The sequence below is a fragment of the Macaca fascicularis genome, chromosome 18 (genome assembly GCF_037993035.2).
Source record: "Macaca fascicularis isolate 582-1 chromosome 18, T2T-MFA8v1.1".
Lineage (NCBI taxonomy): Eukaryota > Metazoa > Chordata > Mammalia > Primates > Cercopithecidae > Macaca > Macaca fascicularis.
In genome coordinates, this window is record NC_088392.1 from 56,430,181 (window position 1) to 56,450,532 (window position 20,352).

Below are 20,352 nucleotides of genomic sequence, written 5' to 3' on the forward strand. Positions count from 1 at the left end.
TGATGCTGGCCTAATAGAATGAGTCTAGGGAGGAATTCCTCCTCCTTGATTTTTTGGAATAATTTCAGTGGGAATGGTAACAGCTCTTCTTTATATGTCTGGTAGAATTTGGCAATGAATCTCTCTGGTCCTGGGCTTTTTCTGGTTGGTGGGATTTTTATTACTGATTAAATTTTGGAACTCATTATGGGTCTATTCAGAGTTTCAATCTCTTCCTGGTTCAGTCTTGAGAAGCTTTTTATTTTGAAATAATTATAGTTTTATAGGAAATTGCTTAGAAATACACAGGAAAGTCCTGTGCTCCCTTCAACCATCAGCTCCCAATGTGATGCTCACATCATATATAACTACAGTACAATAGTAATACCGAAAAATTTATATGATACAGGTCATGGAACTTATTCAGATTTCAGCGGTAATACTTGCAGTTATTTGTGTGTGTGTGTGTGTGTGTGTGTGTGTGTGTACAGCTCTGTGAAATTTTATTATATGTGTAGCTTTTTATACCATCACCACCATCATGAGACTTACCCCACCACAGCATTCCTTGATATTACTCCTCCCCTATCTCTAGGCCTAGGCAACTGCTAATCTGTTCTCCCACTCTGCAGTTATGTTATGTCATGAATATAAATGGAATCATGAAATTTGTATCCTTTTGAGATTGCAGGTTTTTTCACTCAGCATAATTAGTGTGGAGTTCATCAAAATCGTTGCATGTATCAATAGTTTTCCTTTTCTTCTGGATTGTATCCCATGGTATGGATGCATCGCAATTTGTTTAGCCATTCACCCACTGAGAGACATCTAGGTAGTGTGCAGGTTTTGGCTATTGTGGACAAAACTGCTAAGAATATTCATGTACAATCTGAATGAAAAGTTTTATCTGGGATATATGTTTAAGAGTGCAATTGCTGAGTCTTATTGTTAAGTTCATCTTTAGATAGGAAAGGAACTGCCAAAGTATTTTCCAGAGTGGTTACGTCATTTTGCATTCTAACCAGCAATGCATAAGTGACCCAGTTTCTCTAATACTTGCCAGAATTTCATGTTGCAACTATATTTTTTAAATTTTAGTCATTTTCATAGGTAGATATCTCATTATGGTTTTAATTTGCACTTTGCACTTTTACTGCTGGGCAAGGGTGGGAGTTTCAGCTCCTTCTGGCTGGAAGGGGTAGGAGGAATGCCTTGTTACTTCTCTCTATGTGGCTTCCACTGACACCATGAGAGTGGTGTAGCCTTTTTACTGCTGGGTTGTGGTGCAAGTAATGTCTCACACTATCCTGTGGGGAAGAATAAAGGTACTTCTTTACTTCTGGGTGTGGGTGGAAGTCCAGGCTCCCCACATAGTTTTCAAATGGCCTTGAAGTGGTGGGAGAGTTGAGGAGTAGGGTGTGGTGCTTGAGTCCAATCACTAAGGATGAAAGTCTTTAATCCCTACTGTTTCCTCTGATACCACCCCAGTAGGAAATTTGGGGTCCTCATTATAGCCTATCCAGGGTAGATATAGTCCAGGCTTCTGATTCAGTCTTTGTGGGGGCAGTTTTTTCCCTTGCCTTTTTTTTTTTTTTTTTAAATTTTGTTTTGTTTTGTTTGAGACGAAGTCTTGACTGTTGCCCAGGCTGGAGTGCAGAGGCGCGATCTCGGCTCACTCCAAAGCTCCGCCTCCCAGGTTCACGCCATTCTCCTGCCTCAGCCTCCTGAGTAGCTGGGACTACAGGCGCCCACCACCACGCCCGGCTTTTTTCGTATTTTCAGTAGAGATGCGGTTTCACCGTATTAGTCAGGATGGTCTTGTGATCCACCCGCCTCGGTCTCCCAAAGTGCTGGGATTACAGGCGTGAGCCACCGCGCCCGACCAGGTCAGTTTTTTTCTGATGTGTAGTAGAGATGTTACTGTCTTAATGTATTCTCTCTTACTAAGCCGCCCTTTTACTGGTCTCTTGGCTAAAGAAAGCAGGCTTTCGTTGGAGCTTTATTTTGTCTATACCCACTGGCATTTCTGGGTTGCTGGTCTCTTCTACTTCACGTTTGGAATATACAAAGCATAGAGAAAATCTCCGAATGTTACTACCTCCTTATTTCTCTGGCAACAAGTCTCCTAGCCAGTCTGCCTTCTTCTCTACACCTTTCAGTCTTCTTATGTTGACTTTATATATAATGCACCCAGAGTTTTTTCTTGTACTTACAGGAGGTAATAAGTAAAAGTGTATCTATTCCATCTTCCCAAAAGTAGAGGCCAGGAGTGTTGAACTTATGCTTGCTTGTGAATTTTTTTTTTTAAATACTTTAAATTCTAGGGTACATGTGCACAGCGTGCAGGTTTGTTACATATGTATACATGTGCCATGTTGGTGTGCTGCACCCATTAATTCGTCATTTACTTTAGGTATATCTCCTAATGCTATCTCCCATTCCACCCACCCCAGGACAGGCCCCGTTGTGTGATGTTCCCCATCCTGTGTCCAAGTGTTCTCATTTTTCAGTTCCCACCTATGAGTGAGAACATGTGGTGTTTGGATTTTTGTGGTTGTGATAGTTTGCTGAGAATGATGGTTTCCAGCTTGATCCACATCCCTGCAAAGGACATGTACTCATCCTTTTTTATGGCTGCATAGTATTCCATGGTGTATATGTGCCACATTTTCTTAATCCAGTCTATCATTGATGGACGGTTGGTTCCAAGTCTTTTCTATTGGGAATAGCACCACAATAAACATAATGTGTGCATGTGTCTGTACAGCAGCATGATTTGTAATCCTTTGGGTATATACCCAGTAATGAGATGACTGGGTCAAATGGTATTTCTAGTTCTAGATCCTTGAGGAATTGCTACACTGTCTTCCACAATGGTTGAACTAGTTTACCATCCCATCAACAGTGTAAAAGTGTTCCTATTTCTCCACATCCTCTCCAGCACCTGTTGTTTCCTGACTTTTTAATGATTGCCATTCTAACTGGTGTGAGATGGTATCTCATTGTGGTTTTGATCTCATTTGCATTTCTCTGATGGCCAGCGATGATGAGCATTTTTTCATGTGTCTGTTGGCTGCATAAATGTCTTCTTTTGAAAAGTGTCTGTTCATATCCTTTGACCACTTTTTGATGGGTTGTTTGGTTTTTTCTTGTAAATTTGTTTGAGTGCTTTGTAGATTCTGGATATTAGCCCTTTATCAGATGAGTAGATTGCAAAAATTTTCTCCCATTTTGTAGGTTTCCTGTTCACTCTGATGGTAGTTTCTTTTGCTGTGCAGAAGTTCTTTAGTTTAATTAGATCTCATTTGCCAACTTTGGCTTTTGTTGCTATTGCCTTTGGTATTTTAGACATGAAGTCCTTGCCCATGCCTATGTCCTGAATGGTATTGCCTAGGTTTTCTTTTAGGGTTTTTATGGTTTTAGGTCTAACATTTAAGTCTTATATCCATCTTGAATTAATTTTTATATAAGGCGTAAGGAAGGGATGCAGTTTCAGCTTTCTACATATGACTGGCCAGTTTTCTCAGCACCATTTATTAAATAGGGAATCCTCTCCCCATTTCTTGTTTTTGTCAGGTTTGTCAAAGATCAGATGGTTGTAGATGTGTAGATGTGAGGGCTCTGTTCTGTTCTTATGTAACTGCATGCTTTATTCAAGGTAGTTTTTTTTTCTAAATTTGCTTTACTGATTCCTTCTTCAGCCTAGTCACAGCTACATTAAAATTAAACCAGGGAGTTTAGAATTGCAGTTATGGCAGTTGTCAGTTCACAGATTTCTAACTGGCTGCTTTTCAAATTTACAATATTAATTTTTATTATTTTTAGTTCTGACATTTTAAAATTTGATGTTATAAACGTGATTGATCTATAAAGATGTTAAACAAAGTTGTCTAGTGATATATTATCTGGTAATTTTGCTATTTAGAGTAACTTTGGATTAGTTTATGTTTTCTTTTGTTTCTGTTGATTTTGGTTATGTAGTCATTTTGTGTGTTGAGTGACCTTTGAACACACAAAATGGGCAAGAATGGCCTTACTGAAGTTTGGAATTACCCAGGTAATTTGAGGCTGGGCTTCAGTCTATGGGCAGTCATCTAACAGACTTTATTTCTGTTTCATTCTGTTTCTTAAAATACAGACTTTTGGGGTCTCAGTCCTAGGAATGGGTTAATTTCTCAGGGCACCTACACTTGGCAGAGTCTGGATTCCATCTTGTGTTTCCAAAGTTTTGTGTGGCCCTCACAAGTACTGCCCAATGTCTCAGTTGCTTCTCCTGGGTCAGATGTTGCCCCAAGGGAAAAAGTGGCCTAAAATGTTAGTCTCACTTCTCTGGATTTTTGACTTTTATTAGATCTGGAACTATGTATTCCTTATTACTTTGCTAATTCTTAGATGCTTTTTTGAAGATTCAAAAATTATATTTTAACCAGATTTTTTTTAATAATAGTAGAAGCACTTTTTTTTCAATATACCCAGTTCTATCTTACTGGAGGAATTAATTTTCTTATTAATATTATTTAATTTTTCTGGTAATTTTGTGTAGTAGAGGAAATAAAATTATATGTTTCAACTGTAATCTTCATTGAATTAAAAAAGTTAATGTCCATAAAACACTGTTATGTTCTTTCAGCATTCAGTTATGCTCTTTTCTATAGCTTACTTTTCTTTAAAAGTTGGTCTTTATGAGGTAGAGTGGTTTATTTGGAAGAGCACTAGGCTTGGATTTAGGGTTTTCTTTCATAGCACTTTTGTCTAAGAAGTCTTTTTTCATTGTATTAATTTACTAATTTCAGTCAAGATTTTCTGACTTGTGAAACAAACAAACAAAAAATAAATTAGATGATTTCCAGTCTCTAAACTCTATAATGATTTAGATCTGCAAATTAAATGAGACAATTGTTATTTCTCATGTTATTTCTGTGTTTATAGAATTATTTTCTTTCTGTTCAGCACTTTAAGTTTCTAATTAATACCAATTTGCAGGAATTATAGGGAACAGAGAAACTTGTTAAATACAGCACAGGGAGGTTGCCAGCGATGTAGAAAAATCTATAGGACAAAATATTTGATATTTACATAGGTAAAGTACAGTGAGAAAAAAATGGAACAGAGAACACATAGACTAAAAGATAATTAAGAGACATTTCACTTAAATGCTATGTACGGACCTTGTTTGTATTATTACTTTAAACCATTCTTAAAAACAGAAAATATGAGACAAAAATGTGAACACAAAAGATGTTTAGTGATATTAAAATATCATTAATTGTGTTAATTACATTATTGGTATTATAGCTATGTTTAAAAAAATTTTGAAGTATTTACAGATACAATAATATGATACTTGTGATTTGCTTAACCATTATCAGAAGTAGGGGAGACAGGGCAGTTGGTGGGTGTATAGAATTCAGAATTGACCACAAATTGATAATTGTTGAAATTGGTTGATGGACATATAGAAATCCATTGCACTTTTTGCTCTACTCTTAAAATATTTGGAAAAGGAACTGAAGGAAGGTAAAGAAGAGATGGTAGTAAAGTTAAACTTTTATTATATGAAATGAAAACATCGTAGGTTCTAGAATCTCCCCAGGGCTTTGAACCTATAGCTGCAATTGCCAATGCTAAATAATCTCATGGTCAGCCTAGGTATTGGTTTAAGTCACCAGCAAAGTAGAAGATCAAAGATCCCTCTTTAATGAAGATTTTTATATTTGATATTTCTGAATGAGATCATAATAGTCCTAATAAGAAAAAGAGTACATTGTTGGACTTCCTTACATTTTACATATAATTTAGTACTGATACATAATATATATAAGAATATATATATGTAAGAATGTATATTATATATCTCATATCTTTTATAGTAGAAATTTTTCCTGACAGTTCTTGAATTGCAAATTTTTAGTAAAAATACAAACTAATTTAGATTCATGATATTTAAATATTTTTCTTTCTAATTAGGTTTTAAAATATTCTGATAACTATGCCTGAAAACAAGACAGTTTCCTCTTCTTCCACTAGAGATGATCAAACCAATACAGGTAAGTTTGTCATAAATTGATTTTCTTTGAAAATAGTTCATAGATAAATGGAATTCAAATCACTTACAGAGGAGGGCAACTGCAAAGATAGTAATCTTTTCCAGGATAATGGTCACAAAACCAAAACTTACTGGGACCAGTAAAGTGAGCTAAGAGAAAAGAGTGAGTCAGTGTAACAAAAACACGTTATCTGAATTATAATCAGTTTCTTTTATAATTATGGATGAACTATGTTATGGATAATAAAATAGGTAAGCAGTACAACAACGGTGTGCTGGAATCAGCTCTTGTATATATCTCTTCTCAATTCCACTCCACTGGTAACTTCAAATTGGCCCTGGTGGTAGTATTTATTCCCAACTAACAGCTGGATACTAAACTTTTACCAGCATACCACTGAAGCTAAACATGGAAAATTAGAAATGAAAATACTAATATAATTCTATTTTTTAAATTATATGATTTTATTGCATTAATTTGCTCTATTTTCTGTTGCATCCTGAGCTCTGACATCTTTTATTCTGTATCATGTTAGCAATGTCATATCTTTGCATGATATAAAAAGAGGTCAGCAAATTATAGCCCATTGCCGAAATCTGGCCAGCAGCCTTTTATTTACAGACCCCAAATTAAGAATGGTTTTTATATTTGTAAGGAGTTGTGAAAAGAAAAAAGAAGACAATAAGGACTATGCAACAGAGACTGCATTTGGCCTACAAAATCCAAAATTTTTACTATCTGATGCTTTCCAGAAAACATTTGCCAACCTTGGTGTAGAACTTAACGTTGAATACTTTGAGAACAATAGGTAGTCTTTGTATCAGTTATCTACTGCTGCACTGATGCTGTGTAACAACCAACCAAAAAAATGCAGGTGCATACAGCATCATAAACATTCATTTTATGCTCACTTGTGCATGAGTCTGCTGGATGGTTCTGCTGATATCAGGTGGGCTCAGTACAGCTCACTCGTGAATCTGCAGTAAGCCACAGGTTAATTCAGTACCATTATTGATCTTACTTATTTTGGCTGACCTTGTTTACAGGTCTAGGGTCTTGGCTGGGAAAATTAGGCTGATTCAGCTCTGCACTCGCTTGTCTCTCATATTCCAGCATACTATTAAGGGGCTTGATCTCTGGGTTTTGGCAGTTTCAAGAGGAGGGACAGAAGCACAGAAGGCCTCTTCAGGCCAACGCGCAAAACTGGTGCACTATCACTTCTGTCACATTTTATTGATCAAAGCAAGTCACAGAACTGGCACAGATCTATGGGTAGGAGATTAGACTCCACCTCTTGATGGAAGATGATGCAGTGACATTGCAAAGGAAAATGAATACTGGGAGGAGAAAATTATTGGGGTTATTATTGCAATCAACTTACTACAATTTTTTTCAGGGTTATAATTGAAAACAGTCATTTAGTAATTCCAAACGTGGATAAGGTCATGACACAATGGATTTTATTTAAAATTATTAGCCTTGGGTTAGAATCTTATTTCATCACCACATATTTTCTAAATATTTGAAAAACCTTGGTTTGTAGCTCTTTATTTCTTCTATCAATATTAATTGAAAAAATAATGTTATTTCATTTTCATTTATAGAGTTTGTTTTGTAAAGCTTAAGCAAAAGCTTGTTTTTATTTCTGGAAATTGATCCCAATCTCAGATTAGTAACATGGAACAAGTTATTTATTTAAAATAAGTTCCCCAAAAACACAATTTGGAATGAACAGAGTAATCAAATCATACAGGTGTGTAACTCATATTTAAATAGTTGAAAGAACTACTGAAAGTTTTGGGGTTGATTATAATGTGAATTAAAAAGACTAATAGTTTGTTCCAAGACTTCAGAGAGCTGAGCTGATGATTTTCCTTTGAATGACTTGACAAAGCCTATTTTAAATTGGAAAAGAAAATGATTCAGTCTATACTCTTTTGCAAGCAAAAGCTACAAAGTTAATCATATTAAGCATGACTTAAGCCTCCCACAGTCGTTTGATGCAATAGATATATATAGCAGATAAAACTATATATCACATGATTTAATGGAATGTAAGTCTTCTGTGATACAGTCTTCTGTAAAGGCATAAGAAATGGAAATATGTCTGTTTGGCTAACACTTTGGAAAATAATATAGTTAATACATTGTCTTTTAAAATGTGCCTGGTTAGCAAGTTTAGGATTTTTGTATTTAAGTGACATTAAAAACCGTATTTGGAATGCTAACATCAATAGGGATTATCAGTTAAAGTTTACTTTTATCACTTTGGCTTCACACCATCATCAAACTTCCTATTCTGTATGTAAGACAACCAACCGTTATAAACAACATTCAGCTAATCCAGCAAAGCATTGAAATGTCTGTGTTTCAGCCACAGGAATTTATCAATTCTGTGTATTTGTTGCCAGTGTTTATTACTATGTCTTCGAATATTTTAAACTTTTAAGTCTAAAGTCCATCTTTGCTGGATAATGTACTCAACCTATTTATGTACTAACTTTTGAAAAAGTTTGTCATTAATTCTATCATAAGAACACAGTGGGAGGTCATATTTACTACTGTGAAACTACATTCAACATAATAACACTTTAAAAAATATCCAAAATAAATCATTTTTTGATGTTCTTTTGTTCATGATGTAACTACTACAGTCATATGGAAACTCTCACTATTCTAAAAATAATGGGGCCAGGCGTGGTGGCTCACGCCTGTAATCCCAACACTTTGGGAGGGTGAGGCGGGTGGATCACTTGAGACCAGGAGTTGGAGACCAGCCTGGGAAACAGAATGAAACCATGTCTTTACAAAAAAATACAAAAAGTAGCCAGGCCTGCTGATATGCGCCTGTAGTCCCAGCTACTGGGAAGCTGAGATAGGAGGATCCCTTGAACCAAGGAAGCAGATGTTGCATGTGGCACTGCACTCCAGCTTGGGTGACAGACCAAGACCCTGTCTCCAAAAACATAAACAATTAAATTGGGTGATTATTCTGTGTTCTCAGTTGACAGAAATCATAAAACAAATTACTAATCTTTTTCAGATTGTTCTGTAAAGTTACAGCCATATATCTTAAACAAGCTGACCAATAGTATTTTCAGATGACTTACATTTATAAATGGTTAGCTCTGTTTGGGATAACAATTTTTATTACCATTAACAGGACCTTTTAACTATAATTTTTGGCTTTGCAGGCAGTATTTTCTCTGAATACAAAACTGCATTTCATGGCAGCATCACATTTATTTGTATCGAAATACCGATAGTGTGTTTATTTATTAAGGTTTTCCTAATGTATCTTTTCCATAACATGTGTTCTGTATAACAGGCAGAGAGTGAATTTTTTTACAGAATAGTATTTTGGTATTTTAAAATAGAAAATACTTTGCATGTGTAAAAATATCTGAAAAATACATGTAAAGTTTAAAGAATATTGATAAAATTATATATTTGTGCACTTATAATTTGGCTTAAAGAATAGAACCTGGTGTTCACTCATCTCTTCCAAATCGTATTTAATTTTATATATTACATATAAATATTAATATAATACATATACAACTCTATATATTTTATTTCATATAACAAGTTTAACTCTCCTATTAGTTCACTAATGTTTGTTAAATCATTTGAAAATAATAAGTTTTAATTTTTACTTTCTTCTCAATGTAATTGTTTTCCGTTTCCTTCTCTATCACTAGGCTGATTTTTTTGTGTGTGCACCCTGTTGAATGAAGGTGACTAAAATGTGCACGCATCTTCCTATTCATGATTTTTAAAGTGAGACTTCTAATGTTTTGTCATTAAATATGAGTTTTTATGGTTTGTAAAGATCGTTCTTTATAATTTTCTATAAATTGTGAACCTGTGGTGAATTTCATTAATGCTTTTTCTACATCTACTAACATTTTTCTGGACTTTTGTTTCCTTTAATCTTTAAATTTAATGACTTGCGTACATGGATTTAAAATTTTTAAACAAACTTCATTCCTGGGACAAACAATTTTTTAAAGTTTATTGTAATTTAATATATTTCTAGATCTTTTTTCATAATCATTCATTTAGGATTTTTGCATCTTTCTTATTCAGTAACATTGGCCCCTATGTTTTCTGAACATTTCTTGTCTTGTTTTGGTAATAAGGGTTTTATAACTTCGAGATTGAATTATAGAGTGCTTCTTTATTTTCTGTTCTTCAAAAAAAGATAATAAATTTTTATTATTGTTTTCTGGAATATTTGGCTAAAATTACCTCTTAATTTGGAGGGATATAATTATTGATACAAAATATTGATTGACCTTAGTACTATTAAGTTTTACGTTTATCTTCTATTCACTATTGATTAGCGAGTTATAATTCTTTCTTTTAAAAATCTGTTTGGTTAAATATTAAATGTATTGGTACAATACTGTTAATAATAGTCTTTATTTTTATATCTATATGCACTTGTTTCTTCTTTACACTCATAATATTGTATTTGTTTCTTCTGGTTCTCCTCTGTTTAGTCTTGACAGTCTTGCCAGAGGTAATTCATTTGTGTTAAACTTTTCAAATTGCTAAGATCAAAACTTTTTGATTATCTCTAGGTTTTTGTTGTTATTTTGCTTTATATTTTATTAATTTGGAATGTTATTACCTTCCTTTTCTTCCTTCTACTTTCTTTGTGTTTGCTCTCCCACATGTTTTAAATTTGGTTACTTAGATCACGAATTTTCAGACTTTTTTCTTTTTTAATATAGTTATCTCAAGCTGTAAGTTTCCCTTGAAATAACAAAGAGATAATAAAAAGGATTGGAGGGTCAAATCAAATCAGACTCATATAAAGTGTGTAGCTTTGCTAACAATTTTAAGGTTATAGGAAATTCTCAAGTACATTTGAAGCAGGGAGACATCTGGGACCATCAGAACAGCTCTCCACGTCCTGTCTCACCTGGTTGGATGTGCTCTGCTCCAGATTAAAGAATGATGTGTTTAAGCATGTATGTGCAGCCATGCGACTCATTCAGAAGACTGCCCTCTAGTCATGAAACAGCTTCATTTTTTATTAAGGTAGTTTAATAGTTAACATGATGTTTTTCAGGGAGCCATATCCCATAAACACACAGGTTCAGGTTTGTTTATGGTTATAATTCAAACAGCCAAAAACAACCTGCTAAAAGTTTTCTGTTGATAAGAACTCTCCAGTTAACAAATGTCAGTATGTTTGCCAGAATGTCTGTTATTAGCATGTTTGCTAGGCAATTTGACCTGGTCGCCTGTTTCCTTTCTTTGGGAGCCTCTCTTTTACTCCCCATGGGAAAGTATGGATTATAGACTTGCAATAACTTTTAGATTTAATTGGATTTTGATTTACTTTTGACTCATATTATTTAGACCTATGAAATATTTTAGTTAAGAGTTTATTTTCTGTAAAATCTACCTCATGGATTATGTGACTGAGATCCACTATATGTTTTCACTAATTTTTTTTTCCTTTCTTTCTTTTTTTTTTTTTTTTTTTTTTTTACTGAGACTAAGTCTCACTCTGTCACCCAAGCTGAATGGAGCGCAGTGGCACAATCTCGGCTCACTGCAAGCTCTGCCTCCCAGATTCACGCCATTCTCCTGCCTCAGCCTCCCTAGTAGCTGGGACTACAGGCGTCCGCTACCGCACCTGGCTAATTTTTTGTATTTTTAGTAGAGAGGGGGTTTCCCCATGTTGGCCAGGAAACTAATAACCAAAAATTATTAGTTTCTTGGTTTGTTTTTGCTTTATTATTATAGCCTCCTAGTGGCTGTGAAGTGACATTTCACTTTTTTTTTTTTTTTTAAATTAGTAGACTGTCTTTAGAGTATTTTCAGGTTTATGGAAAGCTGGTACGTAATACAGAGCTCTCATATACTCACTATTTCCTAACCTACATTCACGGTTTCCAGTATTATTAACATCTCGCATTAGTGTTGTATATTTGTTAAAGTTGATAAACCAATATTGATACATTTTTATGAACTAAGGTCCGTGGCTCATTCTTTGCGTGGTACAGATCTGTGGGTTTTGACAAATGCGTAATGTTATCTCATGCTTCTCAGGCTTCTTTCCACCTTAGATTTAACAAAAAGTCTAGAGGGGCTGAAGTGAATATTTCGCTTCTCCCAACTGGTTAGTCTTTGTTAAGGTAGTTTCCCTTGAGGGGTAGTGATAGACAGAACCGTCCAGGCATATTTCAAAATGGCAGTTCTTACCCTGGGAATAATCGAAAATACTTACTTTTCCCCTTCTAGAAGTAGGAAGTATTATTCCCCCAGTTTCAACTGTGAGAATATGGTGGAGCTGGAGATAAAAGTAAAAATATACTTGGCCCTCTAAGACTGACTCCCCAGAAGTTTTTAACTCTCAAACTAGTCCACACTCAGCCTCCAATAGTTAATCAATTAGATTTTACACTTTTCTACCCATTTTTGGCTCCAGCAACTTCTGCATTAGCCTGACCCTCCAGTTTTTGGGGTGTCAGTTTGCATTGTAACCTTAATTCCCTGATGGACCTAAGAAAAATTGTTGAGTTTTTCCATTCAGTTTTTTCTTTTAAGAAAAGCTGAATCCTGACTTTCAAGATTTTTATGTGTCAAAGTGTAACTATAATTTTCAAACTGATTTTGACAAAGGTCTATTTGCTTTATTCCTCTATATGAACCATTTGTTAGGTTTGGTTTTGTTTTGTTTTGATGTCATACATTTTTGTTGAAAACTGGGCATTTAAAATAATAGAATGTGAAAACCTGTGGACATCAGATTCCTGTTCTTCTCTTTTTTTGTTTTGAGATGGAGTCTCGCTCTGTCGCCCAGGCTGGAGTGCAGTGGCCGGATCTCAGCTCACTGCAAGCTCCGCCTCCCGGGTTCACGCCATTCTCCTGCCTCAGCCTCCCGAGTAGCTGGGACTACAGGCGCCCGCCACCTCGCCCGGCTAGTTTTTTGTATTTTTTAGTAGAGACGGGGTTTCACCGTGTTAGCCAGGATGGTCTTGATCTCCTGACCTCGTGATCCGCCCGTCTCGGCCTCCCAAAGTGCTGGGATTACAGGCTTGAGCCACCGCGCCCGGCCCTGTTCTTCTCTAGGGTTTGCTTTCCCTGCTGATTTTTGTAGTTGTTAATTTAGCAACTTTTCTGAATTAGTTCTCTGAAGCCGATATTTTTTTTTTGTCCTCTGTGGCCACCCACTGAAATCTCTATCCAGTTGGCTTAATGGTCAATTAATGATTAAACAGATACTTCTCTACATTCCTGGAATCAAATCTATCGGTCTTTGCTAAGCATCTTTATGTGCATGTTAGGATACATCTTCAACACTCATCCAAGGACTTGACAGCTCAGCCTTAGCCTTTCCTTCTGGCACATGCAGAGTCTCAAGGTCAACCAGAGGTGAGAAATTAAGGCTTTCATGAGTCTTTTTGTGTGTGTGTTCCAAATCCTCAAATGATAAAGGGAATTGGTCATATGGGTGAGAGATGAGACTGAAGTAATTGTCTGTTGCACTAGTTCTCAGCTAGAATTTGTATCACAATAACCTGAGGAAAAATTTTTAAAAATCTACAAGTCTAGGCTCTCCCCTGAAGATTTTGATAGAGTAAGTCTAATAAAGCCTGGACATGTATGTTTACAAATATTTCCTTGAAGCCAGGCATGGCAGTGCGGTAGCTGTAGTCCCAGCTGCTTGGTAGGCTGAGGTGGAGGGATTGATTGAGCTTGGGAGTTTGAGTATAGCCTGGGCAAATAATGAGACCCCTCCTCTAATAGTAACAACAACAACAACAACAACAAAGTCCTCAAAATCCAGATACTATTCTGGTTACGAACCACTGAATAGATAAGTGTAATATGTAAATTCTCATGTCTCAGAAACGTAAGAGATCTCTAGAAGAGTTGGATTTTGATAGATGCTAATTCCTTTAAATGTATTCTTTCTAATAATATTAGCCCGACTTTTTCCTGATCATGCTTGCAGTTTTGGAAGTGAAGTCTTGCAGGACGTAACCAGATATGTCTAAAAGTGACGATTCTTTAGGAATGAGGCTTGCAGAAAACTCAAACTCTCTTCTTCCTCCTCTGATGTCATAAATGTGGACCTTTATTTTTCAAGGCTCTGTTGACCTTCAGAGTCAGGGCTGGGACCAAGGAAATTTAAAATGCCACAAATGTTTGTGTTCTTACCAAGATTTATCTGTTTTTCTTGAATAGTTGCTCACATGGTTACTGGAAGCCTTTGCTATATTTCTGGAATTCTGAAAATGTTTATTTTGACAATTTTGCCTTTTTTAATCTTTGCATTCATGGAGAGGTAGATTTTTCAAAGGTCCTTACTTTATCATTTTCTTTGATATCTCTTTTTAACTTTTGTCTTTTATCGGTTTTTGTTTCAAGTTAAGTATTCAGAATTGGAATTTGGGGGACACAGGCTGTGAACATTTGTGTGGCCTTCAATATTTATTTTATATTGTTTTCCACAAATGTACCTCACATTCAACTGTGTATCACTATTACCACAACATATTAATACCAGATTTTATTTGATTATTATTAAATAGCTAGTTTATTAAATAGAAAAATGACCACAATTGCTCTGCTTTACATTTTTATTACCAAAGAATATAAATAATTTCCATGTGTTCATTTAATTATTTAATCTTCTCTCATGTGGACCTTCTGATGATGGATTATTAATAGTTAACATTTGCAACTTATATAAATAAAACCTGAAACCTTTATATATTATTTCTTTTTGTGTCATATTTAGTGAAAATAATTGCTCATCTACCTTATGAATTTCTATCTTGAGTCAAAGAAGATAAAATTACCATGTTTCATATATTGTTAAATTATTAAATCTAAATGCATCATTAAATGTTATATATATCATGTTAACTTTTATAATTTTAGTATCTTTTGAAAAATTTTAAATTCTGGAGTTCATCAGGAATTTACATTAGAAAATTTGTTTGCTGATAGAGTGGTTTTGATGAGCACATGCTGTTGGAATTTTGTTCCTGGAATATTGTGTAACAATACAGTTATCCACCAAGGCAGAAACATGAATTAGAGCATGAATTTATTTGAACCAATGTTTTTCAGGGTCTGTTTCTTGTGCAGCTCTTTGTAGAAACTGACTATAGGCACATCTCATTTTATTGCACTTCACTTTATTGCACTTTACAGATCCTGTGTTTTGTTTTGTTTTGTTTTGTTTTAATTTGAGGTTTGTGGCAACCCTGCTTCCAGCAAGTCTATTGGCAGCATTTTTCTAACAACATGTAGAAAAACTTCATGTATGTGTGTGACATTTTAATATTTCCTGCAATATTTCAAAAACTTTTTCATTATTTTTCTATCTGTTATGGTGACCTGTGATCAGTGGTGTCTGTTGTTACTATTGTAATTGTTTTGTTGTAACATGAACTACACACATATAACACTAACTTAATCAATAAATGTTGCATGTGTTCTTACTGTTCCACTGTCTGTGCCCCACATCTCTTTCTCTCTCCTGTAGCCTCTTTGTTCCCTGAGACACAACAATATTGTACTTAGGCCATTAGTAACCTTACAATGCCCTCTAAGAGTTCAAGGGGAAGGAAGAATTATGTGTCTCTCACTTTAAATCAAAAGCTAGAAATATTTAAACTTAGTGAGAAAGGCATGTTGAAAGCTGAGATAGACTGAAGGCATAGTCTCTTGTGCCGAGCTGTTAGCCAAGTTGTAAATGCAAAGGAAAAGTTCTTGAAGGAAATTAAAAGTGCTACTCCAGTGAACATATGAATGATAAGAAAACAAAATACCCTTGTTGCTGATATGAAGAAAGTTTTAGTGGTCCGCATAGAATATCAAACCAGACACAACATTCCCTTAAACAAAAGCTTAATCAAGAGCAAGGCCCTAACTCTATTCAATTCTGTAAAGGCTAAGAGAGGTGAAGAGGCTGCAGAAGGAAAGTTGGAAGTTTGCAGAAGTTGGTTCATGAAGTCTAAGGAAAAAAGTCATCTCCATAGAATAAAAGTACACAGTGAAGCAGCAAGTTATCCAGAAAATCTGGCTAAGTTAATTGATGAAGGTGGACGTGCTGAACAACAGATTTTCAATGTAGGCAAAACAGCCTTTTATCAGAAGAAGATGCCATCTAGAACTTTTATTGCTAGAGAGGAGAAATAAATGCCTGGTTTCCAAGCTTGAAAGGACAAGCTGAGTCTTTTTGTCAGAAACTAATGCAACTGGTGACTGAAGTTAATGCTTATTTACCTTCCCCAAAATCCTAGGGCCTTTAAGAATTATGTTAAATCTCCTCAGCCTGTGTGCTATAAATGAACCAACAAAGCCTAAATGATAGTACATCTGTTTGTACCTTGGTTTACCGAATGTTTTAAGCCCACTGTTGAGACCTACTGCTCAAAAAAAAAAAAAAAAAAAAAGATTTCTTTAAAATATTACTTCCTCTGACAACATATACATCCAAGAGCTGAAATGGAGGCCGGGCGCGGTGGCTCAAGCCTGTAATCCCAGCACTTTGGGAGGCCGAGACGGGCGGATCACGAGGTCAGGAGATCGAGACCATCCTGGCTGACACGGTGAAACCCCATCTCTACTAAAAAATACAAAAAACTAGCCGGGCGAGGTGGTGGGCGCCTGTAGTCCCAGCTACTCAGGAGGCTGAGGCAGGAGAATGGCGTGAACCCGGGAGGCAGAGCTTGCAGTGAGCCGAGATCTGGCCACTGCACTCCAGCCTGGGCGGCAGAGCGAGACTCCATCTCAAAAAAAAAAAAAAAAAAAAAAAAAGAGCTGAAATGGAGATGTACAAGGGGATTAATGTTGTTTTCATACCTGCTAACACAATATCCACTCTGCAGCCTGTGGATCAAGGAGTAATTTTAACTTTCAAGTTTTATTAGTTAAGAAATGCATTTCATAAAGCTGTAGCTACCATAGATAGTGACTCCTGTGATGGATCTGGGTAAAATAAATAAAAAACCTTGAGGAAAGTGTATACCATTGAGAATATTCATGATTCATGAGAGAAGGTCAAAATACCATTAAGAGGAATTTGGAAGAAGTTGCTTTCAACTCTCCTGGATGACTTTGAGGGATTCAAGGCTTCAGTGGAGGAAATTACTGAAGAAGTGGAAAGAGCAAGAGAACTGGAATTTGAAGTGGAGCCTGAATATGTGACTGAATTGCTGCAATCTCATGATAAAAGTTTCATGGATGATAAGTTGCTTCTTGGGAATGGGCAAAAAAAGTGGTTTCATAAGATGAACTCTATTCCTGTTGAAGATACTGTAGACATTGTTGAAATGACAACAAAAGATTTAGAATACTGCATAAACATAATTGATAAATTAACAACAGGGTTTGAGAGGATTGGCTTCCATTTTGAAAGAAGTTCTACTCTGCATAATATGCTATCAAACAGCATCACATGGTACAAAGAAATCTTTTGTAAAAGGAAGAGTTAATCCATGAGGAAAACTTCATTGTCCTACTTTGAGAAATAACCACAGACACTCCCACCTTTGGCAACCACCACCTTGATCAGTCAGCAACCATCAACATTGAGACAAGACCCTCCATCAGTGAAAAGATTATGACTTGCTGAAGGCTCACATGATCATTAACTTTTTTTTTTTTTTTTTTTTTTTAAGACAGTCTTGCTCCGTTGCCCAGGCTGGAGTGCAATGGCATGATCTAGGCTCAGTGCGACCCCCGCCTCCCAGGTTCAAGCAATTCTCTTGTCTCAGCCTCCCATGTAGCTGGAACTATAGGTGCCTGCCACCAGCTAAATTAGCCCAGCTAATTTTTGCATTTTTAGTAAAGACAGAGATTCACCTTGTTGGTCAGGCTGGTCTCAAACTCCTGACCTCAGGTGATCCACCCACCTTGGCCAATCATTAACTTTTTAAAACTAAATATTTTTAATTAAAGTATCTTTTTATGGTTTAGACCTAAACAATATTTAGACAATGTTTAGAAATATTTTATTGTTTTAGATATAATATCACATACTTAATAGACTACAGTATAGTATAAATATAACTTTTCTATGCTTTTAGAGACCAAACACTTTGTATGACTCACTTTATTGCAGTTGTCTAGAACTGAACTTACAATATCTTGGAAGTATGCTTGTATTCTTGGTGTGGTCATTATTTCACTCTAATGTGTTCCCTCATTCCTCCTGTTACTGTGTTTTTCATTCAGTAAATAATGTATTAACACTTACTATGTCTGGGGTTCTTTGCTACTTGCCAGAAGTACAGTGGCTGTAAGTAGATATACTCCCTGCCCTCATGAAACTTGTGTGTTGAAGGAGAGAGACGTCATAATTTATCTTGGTAATTTAGGAAAATCGTTATGAATGCTGAACTTTGGGATATTCTGTTTTTGCATTTCATATGATGATTTTCTATTAGCACAAATCTCAATTTTATAATTGTAAATTGTAGATTTTCTAGTGTGAATCTAAATTTTTTAAAAGAATTCTTTGAGATACCTAAAATATTTGTAAAATTATCTGATAGCTTTTTAAAATTTTTAATTTTTGTGGGTATCATATCTTATGGAATATAATTTATTTTCATATGTCTGTTTTTGTATAGAGAAGAAACTGTTTCTTTTCATTGATCTACACATTTATTTCTTGCAAGTCTTTGAAATATATCCTTAGAATATTAGACATATTCAGATATTTAAAGGACAAGGCCCTCTCTCCACTACAAATACGTGCACATATTTGCCATGATTTTTAGATTTTTTGATATTATTGCTCATTTTTAAAATTTAAAAATAATTATTGAGTCACAAATAAAATAGGCCTAATATTTTTATGGGTTATTAAACTGGAAAAAAGAGATACTTTTACAATGTTTATATTCCTAATGTGAACCAGAATTTACATTCTTGTTTGTTTCAACATTTTTTTATGTTCTAGTTACGTTTTATACTACCAAAATTTTTTTAAAGCCTAGATATAATTATTAAATATGTTCCTACATAGGTTATACTTTTGTAACTATAGTGATATGTCTTTAGGGTTTATTTTTATGTCATTGGTGTTGGCAATGCTGTCTTTTATAAAAATCATGCTATATTATTTGTGACATATGTAAACTCTCTTTAATCAGTTTGATTTTGTACTGAGGATTTTCTAGAGATGCAGTTATGACATGCATAAATAATTGCATTTATCTTTCTTCATGTATTGTGTTTTTTCAATAAACTGGGCTATGTCACAAGGCCAATCTTACCATACTGTTGGATTTTTTAAATCCATATATAATATAACGTTGGAAATTAGATTAAACCTTCATTTAAGTTCTCTTGAACACTAAACCGAGAAATTACACAGAAAGCTTCTATTAAAATTGTGAATCTATTTATCATCCCAGAATGTCACCCATGATGACCTCCCATTTCCTTCCACAGTGTTTTCTATCAAACACCCTTTTGCAGAGAAACACCATCAAACTTTGTCTTTCTCTTCTACTTACCCCCTCAGCCCTTTCTTATGTAATTTAGCATATATGTCTTTATTCTGATGCTTATTTTCTTCCTGTACCCTTACTAGTGCAATATAGGGCAGAGTATTTGACTCAGGAAGCAAATATTTTACTTATTTTATTTTACCTTTTATAGGTTTAACATGTCAGGAAGTAAAGGCTCTCAGAGAAAAGGCATGGTCAAAGACAAATGAAGGTATCCAAAAGCTACTATATATAATTTTTATCTCTTTTTTTCTGTCACATATTACTGTTTTTCAAAAAATTATAAGCATGAAAATAATTTCAGGCATTCTTCTGTTCTTCCTAATTGATGTTCTGTCAGTGAATATAATTGTAACACTTCTTTAAAAAAATACTTATCTATTGCTAGTGTATGTTATATACTCCATTTCCTGTGTTCCCTTTTTCATTTTGAGTAATGCATACTTAAGAGTGTTCAAACTTAATCTGTGGGTTTTTTCATAAATGATTATGAGGAAACATCTGTGTCACCTTCACTCATTCCACACATAGACATGCCCGGCGTTTCAGATGGTCTCCCTGTACTCTCCTGAATAATACTTTATGCCCTCCACTACCTGGGCTTTTGTGGTGCTAATTTCCTTTTCTTTTTAATTTTAACTGTAGGGTTCCATATGTATGCATCCCTAAAGATATAATTTAATTTTGCATGCTTGTTAATTGAAATTAAACTGAGTTAATATATGTATGTTGCTGCCTTTGTTCAACATTACTTGTTATCTTCATCCTTGTTGTTACCGTTTTTGCTCAGTGTAGTTTGTGGCTTTCATCCATTTTGCTGTACCATT

The 20,352-nt window shown here is 35.1% G+C and overlaps 1 protein-coding gene across 1 annotated transcript in view; it reads left to right on the forward strand.

Moving 5' to 3' along the window:
* CCDC178 (coiled-coil domain containing 178) overlaps positions 1–20,352 on the forward strand; it is a 462,699-nt gene that overhangs the window by 23,093 nt on the left and 419,254 nt on the right. Inside the window, exons 3-4 of the mRNA XM_074022193.1 lie at positions 5,947–6,026; positions 19,677–19,736. Of these exons, the coding sequence (XP_073878294.1) occupies positions 5,969–6,026; positions 19,677–19,736 (118 nt within the window). The 5' untranslated portion in view covers positions 5,947–5,968. The remainder of the gene's footprint in view (positions 1–5,946; positions 6,027–19,676; positions 19,737–20,352) is intronic.